The sequence below is a fragment of the Hemitrygon akajei genome, chromosome 18 (genome assembly GCF_048418815.1).
Source record: "Hemitrygon akajei chromosome 18, sHemAka1.3, whole genome shotgun sequence".
Classification (NCBI taxonomy): Eukaryota; Metazoa; Chordata; class Chondrichthyes; order Myliobatiformes; family Dasyatidae; genus Hemitrygon; species Hemitrygon akajei.
In genome coordinates, this window is record NC_133141.1 from 18,029,788 (window position 1) to 18,047,448 (window position 17,661).

A 17,661-nucleotide genomic window follows, 5' to 3' on the forward strand; every position below is an offset into this window, starting at 1 on the left:
CTCCACATCCCCTCTATCCACTGCACTCATTATGTCCTCAAGGAACTCCAGTAAGTTTGTCAAACAGGACCTGCCCTTTCTGAATCCATGCTGTGTCTGTCTAATGGAACCACTGCTTTCTAAATGTTTCATCATTTCTTCCTTAATGCTTCAAGCATTTTCCTGACTATAGATGTTAAGCTAACTGGCCTATAGTTGCCTGTCTTTTGCCTACATCCTTTTTTAAAAAAGTGGTGTGGCATTTGCTGTCTTCCAATCTGCCGGGACCAGCCCAGAGTCTAGAAAGACTTGATAAATGATTACTAATGCATCTATTATAACCTCCGCCAATTCCTTCAGCACCCTGGGATGCATCCCATCAGGACCAGGGAACTTATCCACCTTCAGGCCCTCTAGTTTGCTCATCACTATCTCTTTAGTGACAGTGATTTTGTCGAGGTCCTCACCTCCCATTTTGTCCATAACATCCTTCTTTGGCTATTAGACATGTCCTTCACCATGAAGACTGACACAAAATAGTCATTCAATGCCTCAGCCATTTCCTTATCACCCAATATCAATTTCCCCTTCTCGTTTTCCAAGGGACCTCCGTTGACTTTAGCCACCCTTTTTCACTTTATATATTTATAAAAACTTTTGCTATCTGTTTTTATATTTTGTGCTAATTTACTTTCATACTCTATCTTCCCTTTCCTTATTTCTTGTTCAGTTGTTCTCTGTTGCTTTTTAAAGTTCTCCCAATCCTCCTGTCTCCCACTACTCTTTGTGACTTTGTACACATCAGCTTTTAATTTGATACTATCTTTTATTTCCTTGGTTTTCCACGGCCGGCTCTCCCCATACTTACTGTCCTTACTTTTGACTGGAATATATTTTAGTTGAGCACTGTGAAAAATCTCTTTGAAAGTATTCCACTGTTCCTCAACTGTCCTACCAAACAGCCTGTGCTCCCAATCCACATTAGCCAACTCCTCCCTCATCCCGTTGTAGTCTCCCTTGTTCAAGGATAATACACTATTTCATCCTCCATCTGAATGCAAAAATCCAATCATACTATGATCACTCTTTCAAGAGGATCCCTGACTACAAGACCATTAATCTTACCAGTCTCATTGCCCTGGACTAGATCTAAGATAGCATTTTCCCTTGTAGGTTCACTAACATACTGCTCAAGAAAGCCATCACGGATGCATTCTATGAAGTCCTCCAAGATTTCCTTGACCAGCCTGATTCACCTAATCTATGTGGAAGTTAAAATCCCCCATGACAACTGCTGTTCTGTTCTTACAAGCCTCAATTATTTCTTGGTTTAATCGCCTCTGCCACTGCAATATTTTTATTAGGTGGCCTATAGACAACACCCACCAGAGATTTTTTCCCTTTACTATTCTTAATCTTTACCCAGATGGACTCAACATTCTGCTCCATAGATCTTATATTGTCTCTCACAATCGCCACGATCTCGTCCCGAATCCAGAGCGTCACAACACCTCTGCTTTCCTGCCTATCTTTCCGTATTACCTGATACCCTTGGATATTTAATTCCCAGTCATCTCCAACTTGCAACCAGGTTTCTGTAATGGCTACTAAATCATATGCCTTGGTACTGATCTGTGCCACCAGTTCACTAACCTTGGTTCTAATACTACAGGCATTTAGATAAAGTGCCCTTATACTCATTGTCCTTTTAGAATCTAGTGACCTATGCGATTTTTACTTTTTACTTTTATGCACTCTACTCTTTACTTTTTTCAAAAGTAACTAACTTTCTGAGTGGGTTCCCACCCCCGTGCCATATTACTTTAAAGCCTCCCCAACATATACTTCTTCCTCTTTGGGATGTATATATCATGTGCCATCTATATTGCTTCCAGAAATTCCAGCCATTGTTGCTCATCCATGCCAGTGTTCTTTTGCAATCAATTCTGGTCAACTCCTCTCTCTCATGCCCCCACCTATAATCCAGCACCAACCTACCTGCTTATTGAAGTCCCCCATAACTATTATAACATTTCCCTTTTGGCATGCATTTTCTATTTCAATTTTAATTTGTAGGCGGTATCCTTACTACTGTCTGGGGGTCTGCATCGAAGTAAATATAATAAAATTTTTAATTATAAATCATAATTAGAAAATAGAAAAGGGAAAGTACGGTAGTGCAAATCAGGTCCAGATATTTAGAAGATACGGCCCAGATCCGGGTCAGGATCCGTTCAGCAGTCTTATCACAGTTGGAAAGAAGCTGTTCCCATATCTGGCCGTACTTATCTTCATGCTCCTAAACCTTCCCCCGGAGAGAAGTGGGACAAAACGTGTGTTGGCTGGGTGGGACTTATCCTTGATTATCCTGGCAGCACTGCTCCGACAGCATGTGGTGTAAAGTGAGTTCAAGGATGGAAGATTGGTTTGTGTGATGTGCTGGGCTATGTTCACTATCTTCTGCAGCTTCTTCTGGTCTTGGACAGGTCAACTTCCAAACCTTGTTCTTTGAAGGAGGAGGACATCGCTGATGTCCTGGAAAGGGAAGCTACATCCTGGGAACAGATGCTATGGAAACGAAGTAATTGAGAAAAGGGATTTTTTTTGTTACCGAAGACAGGGTGAGAAAGGCATAGTCAAGATAACCGTGAGAATCGGTGGGTTTACAAAGAGTTAGTTGACAGTTGTCTCCAAAGATGGAGACAAAGAGATTGAGGAAGAGGAGGGAGGTGTCAGAAATGTCCTTAAATTCAATTGATCCAGGGTGGAAGTTAGAGGCAAAGTTAATGAAATTGACGAGCTCAGCACAGGTGCATGAAGCAGCACCAATGCAGTCATCAATGTAGTGGAGGAAGAGTTGGGGAGTATTACCAGGGAAGGCGTGGAACATGGACTGTTCTAAGTAGCCAACAAAGAGGCAAGCATACCTTGTGCACCTGGCTACTCCGAGTTTGAAGAAAGTGGGAAGAGCCAAAGGAAAAATTGTTGAGCATGAGAACCACTTCTGCCAGATGGAAGATGGTGGTGGAGGGAGAAGAGTTGGTTATTTTATTGAGAAAGAAGTGGAGGAGGTTTCAAGTCTTCTTGATGGGGGAATAGAAGTGTATAGGGACTGGACATCCATGGTGAAAATCAGGGGGTTAGGGCCATGGAAAGGAAAGTTAATGAGATCAAGAGCATGAGATGTGTCTCAAATGTAGGTGGGAAGGGACTAAATCAAAGGGGATAGAATGGAGTTGAGGTATGAGGACACAGGTTTAGTGGGACAAGAGCAGGCAGAGACAATAGGTCTACCTGGACAGTCAGGATTGTGGATTTTGGGTAGGAAATAGAAGTGAGCAGTGCGGAATAAGTGAACTATGAATTTGCTGGCAGTGGATGGGAATTTGAGAGACGAGGTCCATGATGGTGTCAGAGACAGATTTCTGATAGTCTGGAACGGTGTTTTCTTCAAGGAGTAGCTATAAGGTGGTGTCTGAGATTTGCCACCTGGCCTCAGCAAGGTAGAAGTCAGTCCGCCACACTACAACAGCACCCCGTTTGTCTGCAGGTTTGATAGTGTGGATAGCAGTACGTTCAGAGGATGAGAGAGGAGTACTGAAGTCGAGATGGTTGCTGTCTTGTCAGCAATTTAAGATGAAAAGACCCAGAGCAGGGTGGCCAAGAGGTGGTGGTGGGTTGGAGACAGCAGTAGGGTTCATCAGTGCGGGGTGTGGAATTCTTGCCAAAGTGGACTTGGAGATGGACGCGACTTTAAAAAAAATGCCAGCTTGAACATTTTGCAAGAATGACCTGCAGCTCCAAAGCAAAAAAAAAATTTAACATGAAACCCCAAAAACACAGAACTCACATTTAGAAAGGCCGTGTTAGAAGCATGCTCCAGGGGTACTGTGGACTGCAGAAAGGTATTCAGCAAACAATCAACTGATGAAGCCTCAGGTTGCAAGTATTTTATATTATGGGCCACAAGTCAGGATTTCTTAATTGCTAAATGATCTTACCTTCATTATCCAAGTCATCTGTCTCATCTGCCCAACTTACTGGCTTTGAGTGAATGTAGACTGGGGCATTCCCTCCTCCTCCATCTTCTGCCAGAAAGTCAGTTAAGGTAAGGGTTTTTCCCTTTTTCTGCTTTTTCTTCCCTAAAATGGAAGAAATACAAAATTTGAAAACTAACTTACATTAATGTACTGCACTAGGAAACATTGTTTGCCTATATTACCTGGCTGACATTTTGATAATTACCCCCTCAACTCCTGCCCTGCACCTTCTACCCTCAAAGAAAAAAAACTGGATGCACATATTTTATGGCTCCAGGTTTAAACAAATATAAAATCTCAATCCTTAACAGCTGCTACTCAGCTAACTAAGGTGCCCTTGTCCTCTGCCAACATTATCGGGCAGGATTTCTTTGATGCAGAGCTCACGTACCACAAATTACTACAGAGACAAAGGCAGAACCAGAGGAGGTGGTAAATGGAAAAAAAAACACAAAATAAACCTCCTTCACTGGAAAAGGCAAAACATGAAAAATAACCAAACGACAACTTAAACATGCAAACTATGCAATACACAAGGAAATTATTTTAAAATTTTGCAACTGGCAACTCTTATTGGATAGAGGTTGGCAGCCATAGAATTCAGGAAAATGCATGCATGAACTGTGATAAGAAAATTACCACATCTTTCTTCGTATTGTACAGAAAATGAGAATTACTTCCCCACCCACTACCAATTTCTCAGAAAAAGAGCACATCTGCCAATACTATCAGTTTAAACCAGGCCTCTAAAGATGGAGGAACTTCAGTTTAAAGCCACCATGAAAGTAAAAGACCAAAGTCACAGAGATTCAATAATGAAAACTTGGCACACTATACACCAGGGCTCTCTGCTTTGGTACACTCCCATATTAAAGTGCATAGAAATGTTTGATTGTAGCAAGCTGTAATGGTCATTTTCCCCTCCTTCAAGCACTGTAACTTGTTAAAGCAACATGCTTTGGGCAACAAATGTCATCGGACTGGCTTGGCCTTTCTTCTAAATTGGGAGGAGGTCATACTCATGTTGTATGTTCTTCCAAAGATTACAATACTTTGTTTTTCTGCTAGATGGTTTATAATGATATTAATGTGAGATATGACCATTAAAAGACAAGTCCAACTCAATGTCAATATGCAAACAATTACAGATAAACTGAAAGAATAAAACTTTAATGGAAATAATGACTGATAACTAATTTCAGTCATTAAGGTTGGGCTTAACCAGCTTATATGCAAATTTCACATCAAGTGAAAGGTCATAAGTGTGCCATAATTGGAAAGCGAGGAAGAGATGATTGGAGATTCAGGATTGAGTACGATTCGCATTTAGAAATAAAAGCCAGGAAATGAAAGAATGAACAGATCTAATTCAAACCAGTTCTGCTGCAAAACAAAATGCTCAAGGGACTAGTCTGCAACTGTGATCAATACTATACAATCACAAAATCACTTCCATAACTTTAAACATTAAATTTGACACTTACAAACCAATAAACATACATGTTTACTTTAATGTCAAAATGTTTATTTTTCTCCATAGAATTTACTACTTCAGTTTCTCAATTCCCCTTGAGTATTAAATAAGATTTCCTTCTTATAAAAACAAGAAAATGCTTAAAAAGCTCTATTTGGATCAAGTAACTAAAGAACAAAATGAATGTAATTTGTGCTTAGAGTGATATTCTCACTCCAGTCATTAGGTTGTTAGCTTAAAAGGCCTCCACAGAAAACACAAAAATCCAAGTTGACAGTCAGTGCAGCTCTCCTCTGGTGCTGCACTGATCATAAGGGATTGCACTTTGGAGGACTTATTCAGCCAATCCCTACACCTGCTCAAGTGGATGTTACAGATCCCACAGCATTATTTCAAAATAGCACGGAATTTTCCCGAGTGGCTTGGCTAATATCTACCCCTTAATAAGCATCAAAACAAATGGGGTTATTATTTTGTTGTTGGAGGAACATGCTATCTTTAAATTGTCTGCTACATCATGCTCATTACTATAGTGACTGCCCTTCAGTAAGGGGCCCGGGTCTGAGCATTTGGACAATTTAAATGCCGGGCCAGATCGACTGAAAGGGCAGGATGTTGGGAGCCAAGGGGAGGGTCCATCTGGTTCTGCTCCATGACATTTTACTCCACTGTCCTCGGTACTGAGGCTGAGAGACTGCTCTGGCTACTACACACTTCATGCCTGTGAGTTCTGCAACGATTCACCCCATTACATGATGAACTGAGAAAGAGGCTATGGGCCTACTCCAGGAATCAGGTCTACAGACTCAGTTTGGTTTGGAATGCTGTTATTGTTAGTGCTTTTATTGTTTACACGACTTGTGGTTCCCCCCCTGCTTTCTCTGATCATTCTTGGAGGTTTCTTACTTGGTGGCTGCCTGTAAGCAGACAAATCTCAAGGTTGTATTACTTATACATGCTTTGAATCCTTTGAATTTAATTAGATGGAAAGTGCATTGGGACATCTTGAGATCATAAAAGATACTAGATAAATGAGTTATATTATGAGAATGAATATTAAGCCTCATATCTGTTCCTCTACAACAGGGATTCCCAACCTTCTTTATGCCATGGAGTCTTAGCATCCAGGTTGGGAACTGCTGTTCTAGAATAAGCACTTATGATATAAAAAAGAGAATATTAGAATACTAATTCAACTGGACCAGTGTTATTATATAGAATTTTGGAGAGCTTTTATTACCTGAGAAAATTAACATCATTCCAGATTCAAAATCTACCATTTTATCTGTAACATACTACCAAAGAAATACTTTTCAAGTAGTTAAAAATAACAAACTTTTTGGAAGTCTTGAATTTTAACAGAATAACCAACTAGCTACCAAAATGCTAATAATGAATTATCAGCATAGATTTATTGAATATAGCTGCTTGTGGTTTAGTCAGGCAAGCTTCCTCAGTTCAAATTATGGCTATCTGAAAAAGTAGCATTAAGAAATAAGTACTGAATATTGATGAAGTTTAGGCATTTTATTTTTACAACCGTAAGTTGGACTTAACAGTAGCTGCTTTTATCAATTCTCACTAATAGAACATTCACCATTGTACACTGATTTTTACTGCCCCAACTATACTGGTGAAATGGAAGAAAAATACATTGATCCGCTTCTGTGATCTGCTAGACACCCTCTTTAGCCATTCAGATTGGTTTGGAATTTAAAGGAGCATGTCACAAAGGCCAAATTTTCAAAATAGTTGAAAAACTATGCAATAAACACATAGCAGAAAAAAAGAATCTACCCATGCTAAAAATAATCTTAAATGAATACAGCAAAACCAAGGAAATTTTGCACACTTTAATCAATGCACCTGGAGGTCAAACTTTGGAGGGCATGGGCACAGAATCATGTATAAAAATTAACAGTTGGGAATGGAGTTACAATATGTACAATAGTAAATGTTGATGGTTGTGTCAACCACAAAGGGTGCGGAAAGTTCCAGGAAGTTAATCCAGTGATATTCAGAAAGCAGTATTATTTACTGATCAGAGCTGTTTCAATGCTGACACTGGGCAAAGATGTAATGATGTGTTTTTAGCATTTTAAATTTTGTAATGCACTAATAAATTAACACATAGTTAAGAATTAAGAGTTGGTCACTTGGTCCCTCAGACCCACCACTTAATAAGATCATGGCTGCATTCTTGTCTACTTGTGGCAATTTTTCACCCTCTTGCACATCTAGTATCAATCCATCTCTGCTTTAAAATATTTAGACACTGCTGCCATTGCCCTTTTGGAAAGGGTCACCAGCTGCAGTAACATTCATAACAAACAGGAAATTATAATTTCATTCCAATGGACTGCTGGAGCAATCTTACTTTTGAGCTTGTACTCAGGTTTAACTCACATTCAAGTTTAGTACCAGAAATCCGTGGAACTTTAAAGCAAGGCTTACTGCTTTGCAGATGCTAAAAACAATGTTCATGCATAGTCTGGCTAAGAGTTACACTCAAACTCAACCCTGCCATTATGTTTATTATACTGAATTAACAACTTAAAATGTTATATACAAACAGCATTGAGAAGTCTTAACTACAGATATATTGGGGACAGACATTATACAAAATTTCCCTAATCTATTGTCAATGAGTTCTATTGCAGTGGTCCGTTATCACTCATTTCACTGCAGATCCCCACTGTATGTGACACATTTCTGACATGACTCACAAAATGACTGCTCCTAGATTAGCTCCAATATTAGTAGTTTTAAATTTAAATAACATACCCATACCAACAGGGTTAGCCACAGACATTGTGACCTCAGTGCAAAACAGATGGGAGACTGCTTTGTGCAGCACACACCTTCAGTCAACAGGGCTGAGCCCAAGCTTCCTATTGCCTGTCAATTCAATTCTCTAGGCCATTCTAACCTGGTCATGGACTATTGCGCTGCCAGTAATTTCTATCCCAGCATGCCATGAGGAACTCAAGTGAACATTTAAAACAGGCCATAAACTGAAAGGACACAAAGAAGCTGCTTGTTCAAATATGATACTGTTATAATTTAACTACCCACATTCTCTGAACCCATAGATAAAAGTTAATAACAACAAAGATGGATTTAGCAAGTCTGACTTTGGGCCCCTGCAGTCTTTGAGACTGGTAAACATCAGAATAATCATAAGGGTAAAACCTATTTAACAATTTTTCAGAATGCTTATCAGTTCAGACTCCCCCCCCCCCCCCCCCGCTCAAAGTGTTGGTAATGGACATAAATCAAACATTTCTATTTCAAACAGCTCATGGCATTATGAACATGATGGCACAATAAAAAAGGCAAGTATCATAAACACACATATGTTGATATTAAAATTGAAAACTTCTGTATGTTTAAGCTATAATTCTAAGCAATTTCCACTGAAAATTCTTGGTCATTTGCAACTTGCTCTTTTGAATCTAAAAACCAAAGTTGGGAGAACTGAAAGGGTGGGGAAATAAGAATTTGGACCCAAGTATGACACTTAAAATAAAGACATTGTACGCTGGGAGCCAAGATAGGTGAGAAAGAACAAGACTGAGGGCAAATACATGATTTGGACTGCAGTGTTTCTGCTCTCTTCAAATTTGTAGAGGGCATAGAACGAAAGCTAATAAAAACATTGGAATAATAGAATCTGGAAGTAAAAAAGGCATGGTTGAAGCTTTCAGATGAGCTAATAGAACAGTGAAGACAAATGATACTGCAGAATTGGAACCAGATTTGCTTCATGAAAGAGCAGATGCAAGTCTAGTGTCCAAAGTTTTCCCACTGGCATGTTGTCAGAGTCAGTGTTCTGGACACTACTGTCACAAGAAAGCTTCCATCTACAATAAAACACCAACAACATACTAACCAATCATTTGGAAATTCTGATGGTTAGGCCTCACTGGGCCCCAGTGCAATTTCCATTCCCCCTTGCACACATTGGACCTTGGTTACCACCCTCCCTTGAAACTTACCCGGTTTTGTATCCTGTGCTGCTTTGAGACTTATCAGATTCACTGGAAACTTCATATAAACAAAGTAAATTAAATGTGTTTAGATCATTAATTAAGGGATGGAGTAGGCAAGGGACAGACAAAAAAGGTCTGAAGATCTGCTCCTCTAGGACTGAATTCCTGAGCATGGTGGGTTAAGTGAGTTTTACTGGACCTACCAAATTGTTTAAATCACCTTGCACAGCTTAAATGGACCAGTATTAAGCTTCTCCATTTAAGGAATACAAGAACCTATGGGTCCCATGCTGATTTAATGCTTCTAGCTTCAATTTTATCTGTGTGATTCTGCATTGCCACTATTTCATCCATATGCAACCATTCTCAGCACAATTTACAGTGCCAAAGTTCAAAGCAAATTTTATTATCAAAGTACATATATGTCACCATATACAACCCAGAGATTCACTGTCTTGCGAGCATACTCAATAAATCTATAGAATAACCACAACAGAATCAATGAAACACTGCCAAACATGGGTGCTCAACCAGAGTGCAGAAGACAACAAACTGTGCAAGTACAAAAAGAAGAAACAGTAATAAATAAATAAGCAATAAATATCGAAAACATGAGATAGAGTCATTGAAAGTGAGTCCATGGGTTGTGGGAACATCTCAATGATGGAGCAGGTGTAGTTGAGTGGTTATCCCCTTTGGTTCAAGAGCCTCATAGCTGAGGGGTAACAACAGTTCCTGAACCTGGTGGTGCAAGTCCTGAGGCTCCTGTACCTTCCTCTTGATAGCAGCAGTAAGAAGAGAGCATATCCTAGGTGATGAGGGGTCCCTGATGGTGTTTTCCTGCAACAGCGTTTCACATAGATGTGCTCAATGGTTGGGAGGGCTTTACCATGATGGACTGGGCCGTATCCACTAGCTTTTGCAGGATTTCCCTTTCAAGGACATTGGTGTTTCTATACCCACTCTACTACATAGCTATAGAAGTTTGGCAAAGTTATAGATGTCATACCAAATCTTTGCAAACTCCCAAGTAGAGGCACTGTCGTGCTTTCGTTATTGCACTTAATGGGCTGGGGCTAGGACAGGTCCTTCAAAATAACACCAAGGAATTTAAAGCTGCTGACCCTCTCCACCTCTGAACCTCCGAAGAGGACTAGCTCATGGACCCTTGCTTTCCTTCTCCTGAAGTCAGCTCCTTGGCCTTGTTGACACTGAGTAAGAAGTAGTTGTTCTGACACCCCATATAGCTAGATTTTTAATCTCCCTCGTATATACTGATTCATCACCACCTTTTGATTCAGCCTATGACAGTGGTGTCTCCAGCAAACTTGAATATAACACTGGAGCTGTTCTTAGCCACAGTCATAAATGTAAAGTAAGTAGGGCAGGGGACTAAGTACACAGCCTTGTGGTGCACCTGTGCTGATTGAGATTGTGCAGATGTTGTTGTTAATCCAAAATGACTGGGGTCTGCGAGTGAGGAAATGCAGGATCCAATTGCACAAGGAAGTATCGAGGCCAAGCTCTTGGAGCTTATTGATTAGTTCTGAGATGATGATATTGAATGCCGAGCTGTAGTTGATAAAGAGCATCCTGATGTATGCACTGTTGCTGTCCAGATGTTCTAAGGTTGAATGAAGAACCAAAGAAATGACATTTGCTGTGGACCTGTTACTCCAGTAGGCAAATTGGAGCGGATTCAAGTCACTTCTCAGGCAGGGGTTGATATGTTTCATCACCAACCTCTCAAAACACTTCATCAGTGTGGATGTAAGTGTTACTGTGCGATAGTCATTGAGACAGGTCATGTTTTCCTTGGGCACCAGGTTAAGTCAAATCTGCTTGAAGCAGGTGGGTACCACACACTGCCAAAACAAGAGGTTAACGATCTCAGTTAACACTCTAGTCAGTTGGTCAGCACAGGTCTTTAGTACTTGGCCAGCTAACCCAGCTGGGCTGGATGCTTTACATGGATTCACCCTCCTGAAGGCCACTAGCACGTTTGCTTCTGAGACTGAAATCACAAGATCATTGCGGTGGGGCGGTGGGAGTTTGTGATGGTTCCTCGATGTTTTGAAGATTAAAACATTGCTTTGCTGGATTTAACTTAGTAAGAGGTGATAGCATTCAAAGCTATCAAAGCATCCTTCATTGATTCAAATTTGGCCACCTAATTATTGTTAGAAAATCTGGATTTACACAGCTTTTTATTCCTTTATGTACATATAAACTAGTGAAAAGTTGAAGCACTAGTCACATCCTATCAACTGGAATGTACAACTAACATCCCTTTTCTCTGTCCATTATCACATACATGCTTCCTTGCCCAAATTGATGTTGCCTCCAGTTCCATGCATTTTGTGCCACCAAGTCCTTTGCTGGATAAATAACATGGCCTGATCTAATACAATAATTAAAATCTTAATTTAATTTGTTGGACTTGAATTTCCCTTTCCAAACCCATACCAGCTTTGACCAGTTCACATTCAACCAATTGTTTAGTCATGACCCACACAAGATAATGTCATACTCTTTTTTAAATATGAAGTGACTATGGAAGCAGACAAGAACAGTCTGGACCAGAGGAGGGTTTGATCACAAAGATGATATTTGTGATGTAACATGTGACTTTGTACAAGGCCATTCAGTGTAGTGGCATGGGGAAAACTCAAACAGAAAAGATTCAAATACACAGAAGTGCAAGGTGAAAATTTGAGACTGTTGGAGAAGTGAAGTTAGGTTGCAAGGAGAGAATGACTGCAGATGCTTACTTCCTAGGAGTGGCACGATGATGGCAGCTTGGGGGGGGGGGGGGGGGGGGTGATGTAGCAAGAGGAAAAAACCTATTTAAAAAAAAGAGCAGAGAAACTAAAGAGTTGGGTGGTCAACAGTTTATTAAAAATACCCAATGAGCAGAAAGTGAACCATGAACCTCACAAATATGAGCTTACAGAGCAAAAGGCAGCGAAAAGAAAAAGAGACATGAATGCTTAGCTTTATTAAGACAGGCAAGCAATAGAAAAGAACGCCAGAGAGATTGTTGAATGGACAGCCGAATTTTGAAGTGAAGTGGTAGGCAAAGGCTGACCAATCTCAGGTTGTATAAAGGATCAGTAACCTGCTCCCTCATTTAATTAAATCAAGGTTGATCTGCATCTCAACTCAATTTACCTGATCAGCTCCTTATCTCTTCATACAAATACAAACCTACAAGACAGCCATGAGAACTCCAATTATAGCATCAAAAAGCTTTTAAGGGAGAAGCCTGACTTCTAGAATAAAGACTTATAGATTACCTCCCTTGGAGGAAAAGTTTAACATAATATACTTTTGTTCATGGTTACCCTGTCAGCAGAAAGTTTCAAAGCATCTTTGTACAAATCTCCTTCAACTTTAAAGCAACTTAATTAGATAACTTGTTAAAGCTTTCAAAAGTCAAGGGAACAAAAAAAGGTATTTAAATTGTGCTTAATGTAATATTCCACATATATTCAAGCCCATTTCCCTTACAACATTTATTGCTGTGGTATTGCAATCATATCGGGGTGGGGGGGGAGAAAAAGAGAAAGAAAAGAAATTATACTGGGATCATCAATTTGGATATGCATAATTATTACAACAGAGGACAAACTGATCAGAGAGATGACCTTGCTACGTGTGAGGCAATAGTAGTAGAGAAACCAATCAAGATCTGAGGATGAAGATGATGACCATAAACATGGGTTAGATTTACATCACATAACAAATGATCCATTTCAAGCTCATAAGCTACAGGTGTAATTTCGAGTTGCCTAATCGCAGAACGAGCAGATTTCCAAGAATTTACATTTTTACGATATGCGACGTTGTCTGATGGCAGTATAACGCCACTGCTATTGGCAAAAGTTCTGGCAGACGCCACGTACAACGTGACGAATGCAGGCCGAAATGCTGGTTCAGGAGTTGGAAGTACTGCCAGAAATGTGAAGTTTCTCTCGTGGTCGCCCCATGCCGCGCCTGCCCCCCCCCCCCCCCCCTCCAGCTGGACGGGACGCAGCATGTTCAGTGAGTGGGGAAGGCCGCCTCGGCGCGCCGGCTCACCGCACGCCTCCCTCCCGCCCGCACGCTTGTTCGTTCCCTTTCCCACTACTCGCAGCCGTCGCCTGAATGGCCGACTGGCCAGCCAGCCACACGCCCATCACATCATCCCCCCGGAATTCATCAAGCCCGTTCCCACAAAACCCGGCTTACACCAACAGAAACCGCGCCCGATCTGTTTCTTTTCTCCCGCCCCACTCCGCGCTCCCAACCTCTTACCTGAAGCCGCCATGTTGGAGAATGACCAATGACAAGACCCGGATATCGAAATCACGTGACACCCCACTTAACGGTGGTTGGGAAATACATCTTGTGGTTCGCGTTTTGTATTCAATGAAGCAAAAAAAGCGCTCATTTTTATTGTCGAAATTACCTGAAATGTACTGTTATATTACAATTGTTTTACCGATTCAAATAATTAGAAATGTTCAACTGGAAATACTCAGCAGGTTTTTGAAGAAACGTAGTCAGTTAGTATTTACAGTATTTTCTTTTCTTTTTTTTTTCATAATCACAATCTTTTTCCCAGGATGGGGGAGTCTAAAGCTAGGGGATATGGGTTTAAGGTGAAAGGGTAATGGGAATGAGTTAGCAGAATAAACTGTCGAGTCAGGTATAATTACAATAGATAGGACCAGCACAGAAAGACCATAAGAAGTTCGAGCAGGGTTCGGCCATTCAGTAAGAATTGCTGCTTCAACTCTCTTCAAGCTCACTTTACTGCTCTTTCTCTAGAACCCTTAATCCATTTCTCTCAAACATCGAGGGCAAGTACTCTACCTAAACACTTCTTTGTGGCAGGGAGTTCCAAAGAATCTCAACCCTCTGAGAGAAGAATTTCTACCTCACCTCAGCTGATATTTACCATCAATAGGAATGATAAGGATACACCTGGAGATTCAAACCATGGTTTTACTTTTTTATTAGAGACTAAACTAGCTACTAAATATGCTTATGTGATTAAGAAAGTGCAAGAAAGGTTTATCAAACTGATTCCCAGGGTGGCTGAGCTGATATATTAGGAGAGATTGGGTTAATTAGGCTCATGTTAATTGGAGAACAGAAGTGGGAGATCAGCCATGATCATGTCGAATGGTGGGTCAGGTCAAAGGAATGAATGACAACTTCTACTTTAGTTTCCTTATTTCCAACATTGCTATGGCATCACACCCAACTGACCTGTTTACATACCACATTGTTTTCCATTGTTGAAAGGATGTTCCACATATGCACAGGTCGGGCTGTTTCCTAGCTTTCTCAGATATGTGGACTTTCTGAGCCATCTTTGTGTCTCTGGTGTTGAGGTTATATCTTATTCTGTAACATTCTGACACAACTCACCGTTGACTCATGTCTCCCCTTCGTGGCTGGTTCTGTTCTCCACTCCTGGAACAAATTCATCACCTCACTCTGGCATTTTTTTGCTGCCATTTTCACTGAGGTTGTAATTTTGCAAGCTAGGCCAAATGAAGGGCTCCTTGTGCACCCATTTATTATTTAAACCATACATAACTCTCTCCTGCAATGCATGCTTTAAGGAATCATCGAAGTTGCACATTTCTCCAGCTCCGTGATTCCTTTTGCCATTTAACTCTTTGCCATTCCAAATGACTGGGTAGCACAGTGGGATAGCTGCCCTCACAGCAACAGAGACCCAGGTTCGATCCTGACGTCTGGGACTGTCTGTGCAGAGGACGCAGCTCTGTCACCATGTGGGTTTCCCCCAGGAACCCAGGTTTCCTCCGACATCCCAAAGATGTGAGGGTCCATAGGTTAATTGGTCACTGTAAATTGCCCTTAGTGTGTAGGTGAGGGATAGAATCTGGAGGGAGTTGATGGGAATGTGGGGAGATCAGATTACAGGGAAAATAAATGAGTGGATGGAATTGCTCTGTGATAGATTCGATAGGCTGGAGGGCTTCCATCATTATCAGAAGGAAATATGTGCATTGGATTGAAATAATACTAAGAGCGTGAGTTGTAGAGCCCTTGTCAATGAGTCTGTTCCCTCCAAGCTGTGTGGGTACATAGCCTTTGTTGCTGCACTACTGGAATTTCCCTGATATACTGTTTAATTAAAGTGCCACGCAGTTTTCAGGTTGTGTAAAAATTTCCTGCTCAGAGCAACGGTTGGTCCACACATCTGTAAAAAAAAGAAAATCCGAGGGTGTGTTGTTCTGTAGGTTGTGGAATCAGTTCAGCGTTGAGGTGAATGAAGTTATCCACACTGTTTCAGGAGCCTGATGGTTGTAGGGTAATAGCTGTTCCCAAACCTCATGGTGTGGTAACCAAGACTTTTGCACCCCCTGACCGATGGTAGTAGTGAGAGGAGAGAATGGCCTGGATGGTGGGGTCCTTGATGGATGCTGCTTTCCTGTAGATGTGCTCCATAGTGGGGGAGGGCTTTGCCTATGTTCCCATTGTTCAACAGTTTGCCTCAAACCTACTTCAGAAACTGCAATAGCTTCAACGGGATATTGATTCCATCTGTTAGACTGAAGCCATTGTATTATAGAATGTATTCTTCATTCCAACATTGTAAATCCTGAAACACCCACACTCTACAGCCCCCCCCCCCCCAAACACAATTCAGCAACAGCATTGTGGAAACACTTTCCCCAGAAATACATTAGCTGGTCAATGCCAATTAGAAATGGGAAATAAATGCTGGTCTTGCAAATAAGTGCAAATCATTAAGAAAGTATTTGTGAGGCAGCAGGAAGTGTAGACTGAATTGCTGGTTTGCATGATGGTCTGGGCTGTGTTTATGACTGTCTACAATTTCTTGCTGTCTTGGGTAGAGCATTAGCCATATCAATCAGGCATTCGAGTTAGGTGCTTTCTAGGGTACATCTGTGAAAATTGGTGATGGTCATCATGGACATGCTGAACTTCCTTAGCCTTCTCAGGAGGTAAAGGTGCTGGTTAGCTTTCTTGGTCATAGAGTCTACATGGCTGGACCAGGTCAAGGTATTAGTGATATTTACACCTAGGTATTTGAAGCTCTCTGTCATCTTCAACCACTTTCACCTCAGACTGGAGCATGTACTCCATCCCACTTCCTGAAGTTAATGTCTCCTCTACTGTCAAGATGAAGACACATTCGGGTTGGAGGAACAACACCTTATATACCGGCTGGGTAGCCTCCAACCTGATGGCATGAACATTGACTTCTCTAACTTCCATTAATGCCCCTCCTCCCCTTCTTACCCCATCCCTGACATATTTAGTTGTTTGTTTTTTTCTCTCTCTCTGCCCATCACTCTGCCTGTTCTCCATCTCTCTCTGATGCTCTCCCCTCCCCCTTTCTTTCTCCCGAGGCCTCCCGTCCCATGATCTTTTCCCTTCTCCAGCTCGGTATCACTTTTGCCAATCACCTTTCCAGCTCTTAGCTCCATCCCCACCCCCTCCAGTCTTCTCCTATCATTTCGCATTTCCCCCTCCCTCCACTACTTTCAAATCTCTTACTATCTTTCCTTTCAGTTAGTCCTGACGAAAGGTCTCGGCCCGAAACATCGACAGCGCTTCTCCCTATAGATGCTGCCTGGCCTGCTGTGTTCCACCAGCATTTTGTGTGTGTTCCTGAAGTTAGTGACCAGCTCCTCTGTTTTGCCGACATCAAGGGAAAGATTGTTGCCTAGGCTCTCTTCGTTCTGTCATTTGAGGTTTCAAAGGAATCAGGATATGCGGATCATGAATATCCCCACATCCTGGGATATCAAGAGATGAGGGTGGTGAACAGGTGGCTGTGGAGGCCAAGTCACTGGGTATATTTAAAGTGGAGGTTGATAGGTTCTTGATTAGTCAGGGCATCAAAGATTATAAGGAGAAGGCAGGAAAATGAGGTTGAGAGAGATAATCAAGACGTCAATTATACTGTCATTTTGACCATAATCTGCTGGTACAGAACACAGTAAAAATGAAACAACGTTCTTCCAGGACCATGGTGCTACATGAAACAACACAAAACTATACTGGACTATGTGAGACAGCACAAGGCTACACTAGACTACGTAAAACAACATAAAAACTGCACTAGACTACAGACCTGCACAAAACAGTGCAGGGCAGTACAATAATTAATAAACAAGACAATAGG

General features: G+C 41.3%; 1 protein-coding gene across 2 annotated transcripts in view; it reads right to left on the bottom strand.

Annotated features, from left to right (window-relative positions):
* eif4ba (eukaryotic translation initiation factor 4Ba) overlaps positions 1-13,817 on the bottom strand; it is a 68,641-nt gene extending 54,824 nt beyond the window's left edge. For both annotated transcript variants that reach the window (XM_073071010.1, XM_073071009.1), the window contains exons 1-2: positions 13,782-13,817; positions 3,981-4,121 (exon numbers count right to left, since the gene is read on the bottom strand). In XM_073071010.1, coding sequence (XP_072927111.1) covers positions 3,981-4,121; positions 13,782-13,794 — 154 coding nt within the window. In that variant the 5' untranslated portion in view covers positions 13,795-13,817. The remainder of the gene's footprint in view (positions 1-3,980; positions 4,122-13,781) is intronic.
* Positions 13,818-17,661: the final 3,844 nt, after the last annotated feature.